The sequence below is a fragment of the Tupaia chinensis genome, unplaced genomic scaffold, assembly GCF_000334495.1.
Source record: "Tupaia chinensis unplaced genomic scaffold, TupChi_1.0 Scaffold149424_1, whole genome shotgun sequence".
Taxonomy (NCBI): Eukaryota; Metazoa; Chordata; class Mammalia; order Scandentia; family Tupaiidae; genus Tupaia; species Tupaia belangeri.
The window spans coordinates 2,239,415-2,256,909 of NW_006209268.1; the positions used below are offsets into that span (position 1 = coordinate 2,239,415).

The 17,495-nt window shown below is 37.1% G+C and overlaps 1 protein-coding gene and 1 pseudogene across 2 annotated transcripts in view; both read right to left on the minus strand.

Annotated features, from left to right (window-relative positions):
* CCDC171 (coiled-coil domain containing 171) overlaps positions 1-17,495 on the minus strand; it is a 351,100-nt gene that overhangs the window by 269,154 nt on the left and 64,451 nt on the right. For both annotated transcript variants that reach the window (XM_006171185.3, XM_006171186.3), the window contains exons 8-9: positions 11,644-11,736; positions 3,001-3,161 (exon numbers count right to left, since the gene is read on the minus strand). In XM_006171185.3, coding sequence (XP_006171247.1) covers positions 3,001-3,161; positions 11,644-11,736 — 254 coding nt within the window. The remainder of the gene's footprint in view (positions 1-3,000; positions 3,162-11,643; positions 11,737-17,495) is intronic.
* Positions 14,303-15,010, minus strand: LOC106734166 (calcyclin-binding protein pseudogene; annotated as a pseudogene).

Below are 17,495 nucleotides of genomic sequence, written 5' to 3' on the forward strand. Positions count from 1 at the left end.
CAAATTTAAAAAAATAATGATGATAAATAAAACTAAATAAATAATTGTAAAAAAAAAAAAATCTTAAACCACTGTCAAGATTCAGGCACCATTTCCTCTGCAACATCATTATCAGTAGTTGTTACATCAGTTTTTCCCAAGAGGTAAAAATAATATCCTAACCCAAAACTTCCTACTCAAAAACTTACAAATTAAAGGTATGATTGACTTTAAAGGCCTAAAATCGGCCAAGTTTCCTTTAGGAATATATTAACCAAAATTTAGAACAACTTTTGAAAACTTCATGATTCAAAGCTTGTGACTCAAAAGCTTACTTTTTTTTTTTTCTTTAAGATTTTTTTTGCCATTGGATACATGCGTTCACGAGGGATAGAGAGAGGAAAAGTGAGAATTCACTCTCCAGGGGGATGACCATGCCACTATCCCTTCATCTCCCTTCTCCTTTTGGAATTTTGGGCATGCCTGGCATGTTTTTCAAGCTGATGGGTCCAGGACTAGAACCACAGAGTCGACCATGCAATTTAACTACCACATCTGCTGGCCCTTAAAATACTTTTTTTAAAGAAGACTGAAGAATAATCAGAATTAAAGGTAGAAAATGAAGTAACTTGTCCAATCATCCTTCAAGTCATTTCATTACTTCCTATACCACTGCTAATTGAAATGGAAATGGCAGTCACATTACATACAAGGAAAAGAAAGTGGGATGGGAGAAGGAAGTCACAAGAATTATCAGTGACTGCTGAGCTTTTGTTATTACTTATTAATAATTTTATTATTTAACTTTTACCATTAGAGCACAGTATAAATGAAATACAAATAAGGGACATTATGGGAAAATATTAAGGATTATTTAGAGTTTAGTTGTAATACATAACTAATATTTATAATTATCAGTTAGTGCTTACTGGAATACAAAATTTGAATAACATTTTCAAGTACCAAAACATAAATAACAGCAAAACAAAACAGGAAAAACATCTGCTTTGGGGTTCATTTAGAAAAGTAACATAGGTTGATGGGGCCAACCCTAGACTCCCACATGACCAACCATAGCTTGAGTCCCAGACCTGCAGACTTGAAACTCACTCTGGGCATGTGTGTGTGCAAGCCCAAGATCCCAGGCAAAGAATGGAGAAAAAGGGATTGTGGGCATGGCCATCCCCCCAGGGGATGATTTCTCTCGCTTTCCCTCTTGCTGTCTCTGTCTCTCCCCCACCACTATGAGCACACAGGCCCCAAGGAAAAAAACCTCTTAAAAAATAAATAAATAAATAAATAAGAAAAGAAACATAGGTTAAACACTTAGCGCTTAACTGTTAGCAGGTCATTAAAATTCCTCCCGTCCAACCTTTGTAGAACTCTCTTCTTCAGGATTTGTGGTCATCCACCCTCTGATTCAAATTTCCAAGGCAAGGAGCTCACTAGGTCCCCAAAGATGCCTATTATTTCACTGTTGGAAAGCTTTAATTGTTGTGAGTTCGGCCTGAGTTCTTACAGTTTCACTTGTAAGTCCTAATCTTCACCTCAAAGCAACAGTAAAGAAGCCTATACTATATTCTAAAAAGTCCTTCAAATATATTTATATGCAGGATAATAGTTGAATACATATTTTAATAATATTTGAATACATTCTAATATATTAAATGTGCAGATTCAAGCAAAGGTTCAAAGGAAATAAAGGAGAATAAGTCCTTCAAATAAGATTCATAGAACGTCATTTAAGTGCTACTAAAGGAAGCAAGAAAATTCAGTTAAGAATCACTGGTTTAAAATATTGTAATCATTACTAATAAAATTGTAATTGCAATTTACAAATAGTATTTTCAGTTTTTTCAAATTACAGTCTTCCAGTGCCATCTTTATGATTTGTGCTATACCATTGATAATTACTACTACTTAAGTAATACCTTTCCAAGGCCAGTAGGTTGAGTGGTGGTTGAGGTGTTGGATTCCCACATGGCCTACCACAGTTCAAGTCCCAGATCTGGCAGCTCACTTTCTGACTTTCTCTATCTCTCTGGTCAAATTTTAAAATAATAATAAAAATAATAACGAAGAATAAAATTAAGTGAAAAAATAATTCTTTTAAAAAAGAAAAAAGAAGTAATACTTTCCTTTAAATTAACTTACTTCTTATATTAAATAAAATACCTTAAAAAGGAATCTTTATATTGCCACTGCAAATGGAAAACCATTATCTACTTGTCATAAATAAAAACTGAGAGGAAAATAAAGATGTAATTCTAATATGCTAACCTTTAATTATGTCACATACTAATGGTAGTATGAATTTTACCTTCCGGGAGGAAATACATCAAAATGTATACTACTGACTTATGTTTGGAAACACATTAAAGAATTATAAACTTCTTAAAATTATTTCACAAAGTTTTCAAGATGAAAGACTTTTGCAGTAAAAAAAAAAAAAGTTAAAATTAGAAGGAGTCTCAAATATTCTGATGAGCTATGCATCCTTTCCCTCATAAAACTTCAACTTCCAAATCTGTAAACCAAGAACTATAAAAGTAGCTACCTCATGTATTAGGAAGCTTAACTGAAACTATGCAATGCTAGGTTTGTGTGAGCCACAGTGCATGCTAGCCACCAGTAGTAGCATTGCTGCTACCACTATGATTTCTGCAGTTTTAGAAATTTTCAACCATTATCCATCTTTACATAGACTATTTTATGTGGCTTAGAAATCAAGGTCTTTAAAGATATTGCATTATATCAATAAATGCAATCCAAAATACATCAACATATTTACTTTCTTGTGTATAACTGCATTTCTGGGACTACTTGAAATATTTTGAATTCCAAAAGAGCATTTTCATATTTACCTATCTAGGGAAGTATACTTACATTTTATGAAGTCCTTTACCCTCAATCGACCACTGACATTAGGGAGAGCTATCTCTAAAATACTACACATTTATTCTTACATAGCTTTCATAAAATCTTACATTAACTTAGAGAATTTTATAGCATAATACTTACAAATTTAGTTTTGCAAAGCTCTCTTGTGCATTATGCTTTTCTCGCTCATATGCACTTTCGACTTCTTTGAATTCATTCTTGATCATTTCCAAATCAGCAACAGCTTCTGCTTGACTGGCTTTTTCTACTTGCAAAGCTCCTTCAAGGTCTCGAATTCGTAACTACCAGATAACAGAAAAGTAATTAAAATAAGAAATGCTAACATCAATCTTAAATTGAGTAAAATACTTTATCAATAGCAGATTATCATTTACCCAAATACTTCTTTCTGCTTTAGATTTTTAGTTGTTTTCTTGTCAGAGGGACAAAGAGAGAGGGAGAAGAAGAGAGAACTTCGTAATAATCCCTTCTCCTCCATTTCTCTAACCTGTTGAGATTTGGGGCACTGGTGCACACATGCCCAGCATGTTTTTCAAGCCACTGGGACCAGGATTCAGATCACACAGACAGACATATAGGATCCAGCTCCCTTAACCCTTAGACCACAGGGTCAGCCCTCTTTCTACTTTGGTTTAAAGTAGAAACAAAAAGGAGGTTAGCAAAAGACAGTTTATCCCATCTTGGTATGTGTAATGAAAAGGAAGAGTAGAACAAGTGGGAAAGCTTAGTATGCTATGAAAAAGGATAGGCTAGGGACCAGCAGTTAGCATAATGGCTATGTCGCTGGACTCCCATGTAGTCGACCGTGGTTTGAGTCCTGGACCCGATGGCTTAAACTCACGTGTGCATGCGTGCCCAAGATCCTGAGAGGAGAATGGAGAAGGGATTGCAGCATGGCCATCCCCTCTGGGGGGTGATTTTTCGCTTTCTGTCTCTCTCTGTCTTTCTGGTGAGTGCACGAACCCTGTAGCAAAAGCCTCTCCAAAAAAAAGATAGGCTAAAACAATAAAAACTCATCCCCTAAAGTGCCTAATTTTGACCTAGTAATCTCTTAAGACACTTATTTTATAAAATATGATAAATTGAGAGGCTTTTAAAAAACTAAAAAGTATTCTTCCTCTCTTATGAGAAATATTATTAAAGAAATATTTTTTATAAACCAAAGAAATTAAACTGATCTTTTGATTCTTGGAGTTGTTGGGTTTTTTTTTTTTGCTTTTTTCTGGTTGTTTTTTTTTTTTTTGGTGCGGGGGTGTTTGCCATAGTGCATGTGTACTTACTGGAGAGAGACAGGGAAAGGGAAACCAACCCCTAAGGGGGATGACTATGCTGCAATTCCTTCTCCTCCATTCTCCTCTCTGAATTGTTTCTTTTTTGCTTTGACTGTTCTGATTTGATTGAACTGTTTCTTAGTACTCTAATATAAGAAAGTAAGGTAAATATGTAGAAATAACTCGATTTAAATTTTCAAATTTTACTTTTTAAACTCTATCTTTTTTTTGTTTTATCTAAATCCCATGTTTACAAGTCAGATAATATAGCTAGAAAACACTTTCTTTTGTCTTCATTGCTATGTTCTTCCAGAAAATAAATACACTCACGACCAGCAGATGGCGTGGTGGTTGAGGCACTGGACTCCCACGTGGCTGACCATCGTTCGAGTCCTGGACCTGGAGGCTTGCTTTCCTACTTTCCCTTTCTCTCTTTCTGTCTCTCTGTGGTCAAATTGAACAAACAATAATGATGATGATAAGTGAAATAAAATAATTCTTTAAAAAGAAAATAAATATACTCAATCACAGATGAGAAACCAACTGAAAGAAAAGTAGACTTCAAATTAACAGTCTTCAGTCAACTCTTGCTTTTGACTCTACCTTCTTATTTTTATGCCACAGCACAAAAACAAATTTATTAACAGAAGACTTCAAATATATATTTACAAATGGTTTACGATAAAATGATGATTAACTACAGCTACATAGTAATCTCATTTGCATTTAAACTCATCTGAAATGAAATGTTTCTAGATGTAACTCATTAAAAATATTTGTCAGTATTTATAGATTTATGGTTCAAATAGAAACATTTGCCTTTTTCTGAGTCATATATCGGGCACAGCAATAATGCATGTGCATGGGAGTGTCCAGGATCCAAGAGGCTGGAAAACTGAAGCAGGGGAGAGCAGTGTGACTAGACTCTGTGGAGGGTTCTCCTCTCTCTTTCTCTCTCTGTCTCTCTCTCTCTCTCTCTCTCTCTCTCTCTCTGTCACATACATATATTTAACCACGGATAGAGAAAAAAATGAAAATATGTATAATTTTCACTTTATAGCAATTTACTATATATTTCCAGTGAAATAACTACACTGAAAAACCTAATTTTTAATTACAATTCTTTCATGAATTTAAAACTTCAGCCTTATTTTTTTTAAGTCATTTTTGGCTACCTAATAACACTAAAAAGAGAAAACTTATAAAGTTGGCTTTCATAGACAGACACAAATACATGAGTCTGAGAATTTTGTAAGTAAAAGGAATATTACATTAAAGACAAAAGTTTAAAAAAAATGTAACACAAAATCCTTTCAAATGTTATTGCATTTTGCATTAAGAGTTGCTTAAGGGTCAGCTCTTAGCCTAATGGTTAAGGAGGCTGAATCCCACATAGCTGACAGCAGTTCGAATACTGGCCCAGTGGCTTAAAAAAACATGGGGGCTCTTGGATATGCATGTTCAAAACCCCAAAAGGATGAAAAAATGCAGAAGGGATTATGGTGTTACCACACTCCACTGGGGAAGTGCTATCTCTCTGGCAAGCACAATCACCCTCTCGCAATTAAAAGAAAAAAGTTGTTTAAGTAATAAAGTAAAACACTGCAAATTCTATGGATTAAAATTTAACATAGGCGAGGGGACTGGCAGGTGGCGTGGTGGTTAAAAGCAATGAATTCCCACATGGTCAGCTGTGGTTCAAGTCCTGGACTGGGCAACTTGCTTTCTCACTTTCCCTTTCTCTCTGTCTCTGTCTGGTCAAATTAAAAAAATAATAATAATAACAAATGGAAATAAATAAATATTTTTTTAATTTAATATAGGTGGGGCCAGCAAATGGCACAATGGCTATGTTGCTGGACTCCAATGGAGTCAACCACAGTTCAAGTCCTGGACCCAGTGGCTTAAACTTCACATGGGGGAGGGGCAGCAGGTGGCATTGTGGTCAAGGCACTAGACTCCCATATGGCCAATCATGGTTCAAGTCCTGAACCAGATAGCTTGCTTCCTCACTTTCCTTCTCTCTCTGGTCAAATATAAAAATAATAATAATAATAATAATAATAAGTAAAATTAAATCATTTTATTTTAAGTGTTAATAAAATTTTAAATAAATATTTTCTTAAACTTTAAAATAAATAAAAACTCACACCAGGCACATGTGTGTGCATGCCCAAAATCCCAAGAGGAGAATGTAAGAGAAGGGATTGTGGCATGGCCATACCCCAGGGGTGGGGGAGGGCAGTTTCTTGCTTTCTCTCTCTCTGTCTCTCCATCAAACACATGTAAACTATAGCAAAAAGCACTCTAAAAAAGGGGAGGGAGAGGGACCAGCAGTTAGCATAATGGCTATGTCGCTGAACTCCCATGTAGCTGACCACAGTTTGAGTCCCAGATCTGGTGGCTTAAATTCATGCTGGGTGCATGTGGAGAATGGAGGAGAAGGGATTGTGGTGTGGCCATCACCCCTGGGAGGTGATTTCTCACTTTCTGTCTGTCTGTCTGTCTCTCTCTCTCTCTCTCTTTCTGGCAAGCACATGCGCCCTATAGCAAAAACCTCTCAAAAAAAAAAAGGGAGGGGGAATGTAATATAGGGAAAAAGTCTTAAGTTTTAAAAAAGTAAATTAAATTAGGAAACCTAGACTTACTTTAAATGCAGGAGAAATCCACTGTAGCTTTAGAGCAGATATCAAATCTAAGTTTTAGAAAAATATCTTTGGGGGACCAGTAGATGGCACAGAAGTTATGTCCTTAGAGACTACTATTCAAGTCCCAGACCCAGTAGCTTGAAAATCATGCAGGGTACAGGCGTGTGCAATATCCACAATCCCAGGGGGAGAATGAAGGAACAGAGATTGCTGAATGATCATTCCCCAAAGGGGGTGATTTCTCACTTTCCCTCTCATTGTGTCTGTCTCTTTCTCTCTCTGGTGAGCACAAGCGCCCTAAGGCAAAGACCTCTGAAAGAAAGAAAGAAACAAACAAACCTTTGGTAACACAATGATGAATAAAGGAAAAATGAGTAAGACATTAAGGAAGGGATGATAAACATCTGACTCAAAGTAATAATTTTTTAAAATCTAAATTCATTTTAACCTATCTAATCACAGTCACTTTCATTTACTGATCTCTGCAATGCCAATATCCTACTTGATATGAAATTCAGAAACACAAATAGAGAGGATTTTCAGACCTGCTAAAGCCAGAATGGTCTAAACTGATTTTCCTTCCAGAAATAAATGCATAAATTTTATTTCCATATATTCTATTATATTCAGTCACAAAGCCCAAAATAATTATTGACTAGCTTTATAACAATATAAAACTAAGAACATCTTAATAGTTAATACCGAGAGACCAGCAGGTAGCGGAGTAGTTAAAGGTGCTGGATTCCCAAATGGCTGACAGCAGTTTGAGTCCCAGACCTGCCGTCTTGCTTTCTTGCTTTCCCTTTCTCTCTCTCTCTGTCTCTCTCTGGCCAAATTACAGAAAAAAAGTAACAAATGGAATTAAATAAATAAATAATTCTTTAAAAAAAAAATAACTGATACTGAGAATCAAAGCTAATACTTTTTACCATCTTATATTTGAAAAAATATACATTATTATAGGCATATAATCATTAAAATAACCTCTTTAACAGAATCATGAATAACAAATAACATATTTATTATGTTTTAAGACATATTACCAAAGCACCAATAAAACATTTAAGCCAGAAATCACCACTAAAAATTAAATTTGAAAAGTTGTAATCAAATATTCTCCCAAGTCACTTTCTTAATGACACCTAGGAGCCAAGGTAAGCTAGAGAAGATATTTGAGAGAACAGAGGGAAGGGAAGCATTCACATAAAGCAGAGGAGAGTAAAACCGACAATGTTCAGATTCCTTTGCAAGACTATTTCCTCAATGGTGATGCGTGAAAGAGCATATGAACCTCCAAACTGCACCTCAAATTCAACATGACCAGAACTTCTATCTTCAGACAAGACATTGAGTTCGATAGTCACCTACACCTGCCCATTTCCAACATGCGATAAACCTTGGTGTTATCTTCTATTGCTCTTCCCTAACCTCCACACTGCAAGTTAGTTACCTATGATCAAGGATTCCCCAGTGTCTTTTCAGTTTGCCCCTTGTATTAGTTCCCTATTGCTGCTATTACAAATTACCTCAAACTAATGGTTTTAAATAATGTATATCCATTATTTTACAGTTTTAGAAATTAGAAGTCCGAAATAGGTCTTCTAGGGTTAAAACTACGGTGTCAGCAAGGCTGCGCTCCTTCTGGGGGCTTTACAGGGGAATCCACCTTTTCCAGTTTCTAGAGGTTGCCCATGTTCCTCGGCTCATGGTGGCATCACTCTGACCTCTACTTCTGTCATTACATCTCTGTCTCTGACTAAGATACTCATGCCTCCTCTTATTTTTTGTTTTTTCATTCCTTTTTTGTTCTTTCTTTCTTTTTTAGGTTTTTCGCCATAGAGCACATGCACTTGCCAGAGAGACATAGAGAGAGGGATAGTGAGAAATCACCCCCCAAAGAGGATGGCCACACCACAATCCTTTCTCCTCCCTTTTTCTCCTGGGTTTTTGGGCACATACACATGTGCCTGGCATTATTTTCAAGCCACCAGGTCCAAGAATCAAACCACAGTTGACCATGTGGGAGTCCAGCTCCTTAACCACAACACCATCTGCTGCGACCCTCCCCCTCGCCCTCTTTTAAGGATCCTTGTGATCATCCCAGGCCCAGCTAGAAAAAGCAGAATAATCTCCTCTCAAGATACCTGAATTAATCACATCTGCAAAGTCCCGCTTGCCAGTGAGGTAATGTATTCACAGATTCTGAGAATTAGAAGGGACAAATCTGAAGGGCCGTCGTTCTGACTACCACACACCCTTCCTTTCCATTTCCATGGCTATTGCTGATTCGGGAGAGCATCATCTCCTCACCCAGCCTCCTATCTTGACTCCATTTTAGTCACCAATAGATTACCAGCTTTTTTCTGAAACTTAGATTTGGTATCTGCCCCCAAAACTGCAGTAACCTTACACTGCTTTCAAATAAGTCTAAGTTCCCCAGTATAAAAAAAGGAATTTCATGAGTCTTCATTGTACCTTTCCAACATCATTTCTCCAAATTTTTCTGCCCTACATTCTACCATAACATACATAGTATTGCCCCAAACTAACAAGCACACTCTTATTTAATGGCTTTACCCATGAGTACTCTTTGATTACGACAATGGTCGGCCAACCTTTTTTCTACACGGCCAGAGAGGAAATATTTCAGTTTTGTGGGCCATATGGTCTCTGGGTTGACAAGCAGTCATAAACAATATGTAAGCAAACAGGCATGGCCCCTTTGTAATAACAGTACAAAAATAAGCTGAAGATCTTGAAGGATTTGGTTGATGGGTTGTAGTTTGCCAACACATAGTTAAAATGATAAGGCCTCAGTTCTCTTAGAAATGCCTTCTCAGGGACCAGCAGGTGGCATGGTAGTTGAGGACACTGGACTCCCACATGGCCCACCATGGTTTGATTCCCCAGCTTGCTTTCTCACTTTCCCTCTCTCTCTCTCTCACTCTGTCCCTCTCTGATCAAATTTTTTTAAATAAATAAAGTTAAGTAAAATAATTCTTTTTTTATAACAATAATTCTTTTTTTAATATTTATTTATTCATTCATTTATTTTAGATTGACCAGAGAGACACAGAGTAAGAGAGAAAGAGAGAGAGGGAAAGTGAGAAAGCAAGCCACCAGGTCCAGGCATTGAACCATGGTCAGCCATGTGGGAGTGTCCAGCGCTTTAACCACCATGCCACCTGCTGGTCCCAACAATAATTCTTAAAAAAAAAAACAAAAAAAACTCCCCTTTAGGATCAGCAGATGGCATGAGGGTTAAACCGCGGTCGACTACATGGGAGTCCAGCGACATAGCCATTACGCTAACTGCTGGTTCCCCCAAGTAAAATCATTCTTAAAAGAAAAATGCCTTCTCATTTCCTAGGAGCTAGTGAAAGGATGCTTTCCTTAAGACGCCTCTCTTTAGGTTGAATTCTCCTCCCAGATTTGATACTTCTCTTTATTATGCTAACATAGTATTTTATTATTTTGTATTTCTATCTATGCATTTATATATCCATATATATATGCATATATATCCACATCCATGAAGACATATATGTGCATATATACACATACACAAACGCACATACATATATATGTATATATCCTGCCTTCGTCAATCCCTTGCCATTCTACTCCCATGGCCAGGCAAGCTTTTTCTCACTATGGAGCAGTTTGTTTCTTTTTTTTTTTTAATTTTTAGAGACTTTTGCTATAGGGCTTATGCACTCACAAGAGAGAGACAGAGACAGAAAGCAAGAAATCCCCCCCTGGTGGGAGGGCCATGCCACAATCCCTTCTCCTCCATTCTTCTCTTGGGATTTGGGGCACACATGCAAACACACCCAACATGAATTTCAAGCCTCTAGGTCTGGACTTGAACCACAGTCAACCACATGGAAGTTCAATGCCTTAATCACTATACAACTTGTTGGCCCAACTACAGTGCAGTTAGTATTTTCTAGAATTTCATATAAAGTGAACTGTGTGTGTATGTGTGTGTGTGTATATATGTACACACACACACATAGATACATAATATCTAATTGGAGTGGTTTTTTCTAAGAGGGGCTCATTCACCTTTATACCTTTAGGTTTTTTTTTTTTTTTTTTTTTGGAGTGGTTTTTGCTATAGGGTGCATGTGCTTGCCAGACAGACAGAGAGAGACAGAGAGACAGAAAGTGAGAAATCACCCTCCAGGGGGGATGGCCACGCCGCAATCCCTTCTCCTCCATTCTCCCATTCTCCTCTCAGGATCCTGGGCACGCACACACACGCGCCTGGCGTGAGTTTAAGCCACCGGGTCCGGGACTCAGACCACGGTTGACTATGTGGGAGTCCAGCAACATAGCCATTACACTAACTGCTGGTCCCACCTTTATATCTTTAGCTTTGAAAATAGTGATAGGTTACATGAACAAGATATGTTCTCAATAAATAAGGTGCATATTTTCTAAGTGTTCTCAAAAAAATTGTATCCATAGCTGTTGATAAAAAGAACACTCTATTCAGCAAATTTTTCTGTAAAGTGCTAAAGGGTAAATATCTTGGGCTTTGTAGGCCATAAGGTCTATCACAACGACTCCACTCTGCCACTAGAGCATAAGAACAGCCACAGGCAAGACAAACTTCACGAGAACACGCAGTGGGTAAGATCTGGCCTGTAGTGTGCTAACCTCTTCACTAATGCGATAGATCCTCGATGATATCTTTACTGTAAATACAGTAATGAGTATGATAATACATTACCTATTCCAAATGTACACCTTAGTTCTCTGAATAAAGTGCTGTTTTTCCCTGCCGTTAAAACACAACTGAAGAAAATCCATACCAGAAATACTTGTTTACATTTTACCTGAATAATTTCAGAATTAAATTTTGATTCCAAATGAGCTGCTCTTTCTGCTTCAATATTTTCTTCTAATTTTCTCACTCTTAGAGTAGTTGCCTGAAAACAAAGTAAAAGTTTAAGTTCATAAACATTGATGTCTAAAGTAGATATGGATTACTATATTCCAGAATGAGAATTAAACACTTTAGATTTCTGTAGCTATAATTCTTTTTTTTTTCTTACTTTACAGTTGTGGTGTGTAGAACTCGTGCTCGGAAGAATGCTCCAGTGCTTACTCTCGTCTTTTTTAAGATTTAATGAGGTAAAATTTATATATATAATAACCTACACATATTGAAAAAGCACATTTTGGACAGGCCCTGTAGCACAGCGGGTTAAGCCCTGGGCATGGGGTGGGGGGGGAGAGCAGGGCACAGATTCCACATGGCCAACCACAGTACAAATCCCAGCCTTGGCCTTGAAAAACACACTGGGCACATGTGTATGCATGCCTAGAATCCTGAGGGGATGTAGAAATGGTAAAAAAAAAATGAACGGTGGCATGACCATGTCCCATTAGGAGATACTTTCTCTGTTTCCCTCTTTGGTAAGTGCAAGCCACCTTCTGACGATATAAAAGAAAGTGCACATTTTGGTAAGTTTTATATACCAACACTCATGAACTCAATGCTACAATCAAGACAGGAACATTTCAATCACCATTAAAAGATTCCTTGTGTCTTTTGGTACAGCCTTCCTCCAGCCCGTGCCACCCCACTCTGACCAGGTTATCATCAATCTGTTTGTTGTCACTATAAAGCAGTTTGTATTTTCTAGAATTTCATATAAACTGAATCACACTATGTGTATTCTTTCTTGCCTAGCTTCTTTCTCCCTGCCTAAGTAAGGTGGTTGCATGTATCAAGAGCTCACTTCTTTTTATTGTTAAATAGTATTCCACCGGGTTGACATACCCCACTACTTTACTTGTTCACCTGCTGAATAATTTGAGTTTTTCCCATTTGGGGCTGAATTTATTCTGAATAAAGCTGCTGAGCGTTCTTCTGCACAAGTCTTTGTATGGACACATTTTTTCATTTCTCTGGGGTAAATAATGAAGAGTAGAATGTCTGGTCAAATGGTAGGTATATACAGTTTTTTATTTTTAGATGTTTTTTGCATAGAGCATGTATGCTCACTGGAGACAGAGAGAAAAAGTGAGATATCACCCTCCAGAGGGCATGGACACAACACAATTCTTCCTCCTCCATTCTCCTCTCAGGATTTTTTATACACATACACGCATGTGCCCAGAGTGTTTTTTGAATCCAGGACTCAAACCACACAGTTGGTCATGTGGAATCCAGTGTCTTCACCTAAATGGTACCTGCTGGTACCTGTATTGAATATTTAAGAAACTGCCAGACTATTATCAAAAGCAGTGGTACCAATTTACATTCATAACAGCAATGCATGAAATTTTCCATGGTTCTACACCCTCAACAACACAGGGTTGGTTTTTGTTTGTGGTTGTGGTTTTGAGTGGTTTTCAGAAATTCAAATAGTATAATAGTTCGATGGTTTTAGTTTTAATTTGAATATCCCTAATGACTTATAGGTATTGAGCATTTTTTTAATGTTTTTAAAATAATTACTTATTTAATTTTATTTATTCATTCATTTTATTCCAACTTGACCAAAGCGAGACACACAGAGAGAGAGAGAGAGAGAGAGAGAGAGAGAGAAAGAAAGAGGGAAAGTGAAAAAGAAAGTCACCAGTCCAGGACCCAAACCATGGTTGACCATGTGGGAGTGTCCAGCACTTTAACCACCACGCCACCTGCTGGTCCTGGTACTGAGCATTTTTTCATGTACCCATTTGCCAACACCATATCTTATTTGGTGAAGTATCTCCTCAACTTTTTTCCTCATTTTTTATTTTTTAATCCTCATATTAATGAATTTTGAAAGTTAACTACATAATCTGGTTATATCCTTTGCTGTATATGTGACCTGCACATAATTTCTCCCAGTCTACAGCTTGTCTTTTCATTCTCTTTTTTTTAATCTAACTTTATTGAATATAGGAATAGGTGGATTTTCAAATTAATTATTTTAGCTTTACAGTTATTACTTGTATAAGCCCTCTGACCCACTTTCTAAGTGGTATATACAAAAATGCTTATCTATTCTTGTCAAGTTTCTATTTAGTTTCAGTTCTATAGGTGCATAAACAAATATATTTAAATACACAGGATCATCTATAACTGAATTACTGGTACATGGTACTGCATTGCAGCTGGTAGTAAGAAATCAACTTCCAAGTTCAAGTATAAACTTGTATTTTATGTAAAAATTCAAGTTTTATATTTTTATTATTCTTACACTAGAACTGATGTCACTAACTTAAAGGCAAGCAAATATTTTTGTTTTCTATCTCTTAGCTGAACAAAAACACATAGCATTTTCATTATTTCAAATAATGCAATATAATCCTTTTTTTGAACAAAATGGTCAGGGTGTTAATGAAATCATCTTTGGAGGAAGTGTTTAATAAGCATACTTTATTTAAATAAATTCTCCAGGAGGACATGGAGAATTCACTGTCTTTACTTAGAAGGCTGTGTAGATAGTTATCTGTCAGTTTATATGTGCTGCTCACCAACATTCCCTTATGGAAAACATCAGAATTTCCACATCACAGTTCTTGAAAGGACTTTAAGTCTTAAAATTCTGGTTCTCCTTTGGCTTGCTTCTCTCTTGATTCCACCCAGGCTTTATTAATGGTTCGCTTCATATCATCATCTCCATCTTCATAAATTTTCTTTAGAACATTCATCAGTCCCTCACTAGGATCTGTTTCAGTGTCGTATGAAGGCTTTTCTTTCTCTTTGCACTCTTTTTCAACCTGGGTCAGGTAGTCCCATCGTGTGTTTTCTGTTTTCTTTCTACATAATATGAGAATTGTATCGGTCTTAACTTTTTTGAACTGCCTTCAACAGAGATGGGTTTCAAAAGATTGTTCACAATTATGGAGTAACTCTTGCCATTTAGGTTCTTTACCAAAAGATCAAATGACCTCTCTGTGAAATGCACCTGCACGTTCTCAGTAGGAACTTGATGAACTCCAGTTAAGGTAATAGAGATTTTCACAAACTTATCTGACTGATCCCATCCCTAATTACTGATTATCACTCTATATCCTGTTGTAATGGAAGCAACCACAGCAGCTGGCTTTTCATTGTCAAGAAGTTCTGTTTTTTTCTGTGATTTCTGTTGCATCTTGTTCTTGATTTCTGTCTCAATTTTGGATTTTTCAGCTAGTGGCCTTTTCCAATAACACCTTTACTTCTTCTAGATCTTTCTTTAGCTCTTCCACAGTCGAAGCCATGGTCTCGCTCGAGCTGCAGTCGCGCAGGAGAGGGGACGCTGTACAGAGCGCGCTCACTCAGCGCAGGGCTGCAGCCCGGTCCGCCTTTTCATTCTCTTGTGTCTTTTACAAAACAGTTTTCATCATGATGCAGTCTAATTTATCAAATTTTCAAACAGGAGTCAGTTTCTGGTCATAAGCAGGAGTCAAAAGTTTTATTCATAAAGATCATTTTTGTCAAGAAAATAAAACCCTAGGAAGCCCCAGATTCCTAGTCCCACAAAGGGAACTGTCATGACCAAAAGCCTGTCACAGGCAAGAAAAATAGGGCTATGGGAATATCCCGCCTGCCTCACCAATCAAGAAGAGACATGCTGGGGGCAGCAGGAGGCATAGTAGTTAAGGCACTCCGTGTGGACTCCCACACAGCTGAAAGCGGTTAAGACCTAGCAGCTTGAATCACACCAAGTACGTGGGCGTGTGAGCCCAAAATCCCACCAGAAAAATGGAAGAGAAGGGAATGCAGAGTGGCCATCACTCCTGGGGGATGATTTCTCATCTTCTCTCTCTGTCTCTATGGCAAGCACACATGCCCTATAGCAAAAATATCTCTCAAAAAAATAAAAAGAAAATACATGTCTAGAGTCCTGTCTGTGAAACAGATAGTTCAATAGTGATAGAGAAAGGCATTGCTAATTTGATTTCCCTTCCTAGATAAAATCTGGGCAAGAAATAAGTTAATATTCATTATATCTACTCAACCATTTCACCTGAATTGAGTTTATTTTAAATGTGCAATTTGATTAATTTAATTTTTTCCCTCTTTTCTCTCAACATTTATTTTTGTTCATAGGCAGAGATGGCAATGGACCACAACAACAAGAAGCATAAATAAAAACTGGATAACCCAAAGACTAATCAAGCATTCTGTGAATAATAAAGAAATGTCTACACTTGTTTTTGGGAAAAGCATATTCCCATAATGGTAGTTACGGTGAAGAGTATTAACACAACTATCTCTTCTTTTCTAGAGGCCTTTTCAGATATACTTGCTACTGATGATCTTCAAAGCCAAGGAGTAATTCTGCTTAGGGACTTAATCACTCAGTCTTTCACAAACACAAGCTTTTTTTTTTCTTTTTTTGGAGAGGTTTTTGCTATAGGGTGCATACGTTCACCAGAAAGACAGAGAGAGACAGAGAGAGATAAAAAGCGAGAAATCACACCCCATGGGGGATGGCCACACCACAATCCCTTCTCCTCCATTCTCTTCTCAGGATCTTGGGCACACACGCACATGCGCCTGGTGTGAGTTTAAGAACTGGGTCTGGGACTTGAACCATGGGCAACTACATGGGAGCCCAGCGACATAGCCATTATGCCAACTGCTGGTCCCCACAAAAATTTTTTTCACATTGAACTACTAGCTTATTTTGGTTTTACAACCCTATTCGTCATATTTTTTAGTAAATTATTACACTATAAAGTATTTATTTAAGAGAGTAGGAAACAGTAAATTCAAATATGATTCTTTGTATCTAAGGATCATTTAAATACAAAAATATAAAATAATAATTTAAGTTAGTAGGGTATAATTTTTTATTTAAATTTATTTATTTATTTAATTCCATTGTTATTATTATTTTTTTAAATGTGACCTGAGAGAGACAGAGAGAGAAAAAGAGAAAGCAAGAAAGCAAGTCACCACATACAGGATTAAAAACAGTTAGTCATGTGGGAGTCCAGCATATTAACCACCATGCCACCTGCCGGCCAGTCCATAGATTACAATTTTTTTTTTTTTTAGTTTTGAATTCTATTTATTAGTAATAATAATAGTTTTCAATTTGAGCAGAGAAAGACAAGAGACTTTGCAACTTGCTTTCTCACTCTCGCAGGACTTAAACAGCGTCTTAACCACCAAGCCACCTGCCAGCCCCATATTACAATTTCTTTTTTTTTTTTAAGAATTTATTTAATTTTATGTATTCATTCATTTATCTTCATTTGACCAGAGAAAGACACAGCAAGTGGGGGAGGGGGTAGTGAGAAAGCAAGCCACCAGTCCCGAGACTCAAACTGTGGTCAGCTGTATGGGAGCATCCAGCACCTTAACCACCATACCACCTGCTGGACCCCAGATTACAATTTCTTAAAGGTAAAACCTGATGTCTATATCCAAAACTACAATATAACAGGCATTCTACTAAAAGATGAAACTGCTAGGTATTAATAGCTCAGAGTAAAGACTCAAAATATTCAGAAAAACTGGAAATGATGAAATTTGGATATTTGATGAAACTAAAGAATTACTACTTGGGGGCTGGCAGGTGGTGTGATGGTTAAGACACTGGACTCCCACATGGTCAGCTGTGGTTTGAGTCCCAGATCTGGTAACTTGCTTTCTTATTGTACCTATCCCTCTTTCTCTGTCTCTCTCTCTGGTCAAATTTAAAAATAATAGGGGCCAGCAGGTGGTGTGGTGGTTAAGGACTCTTGACTCCCA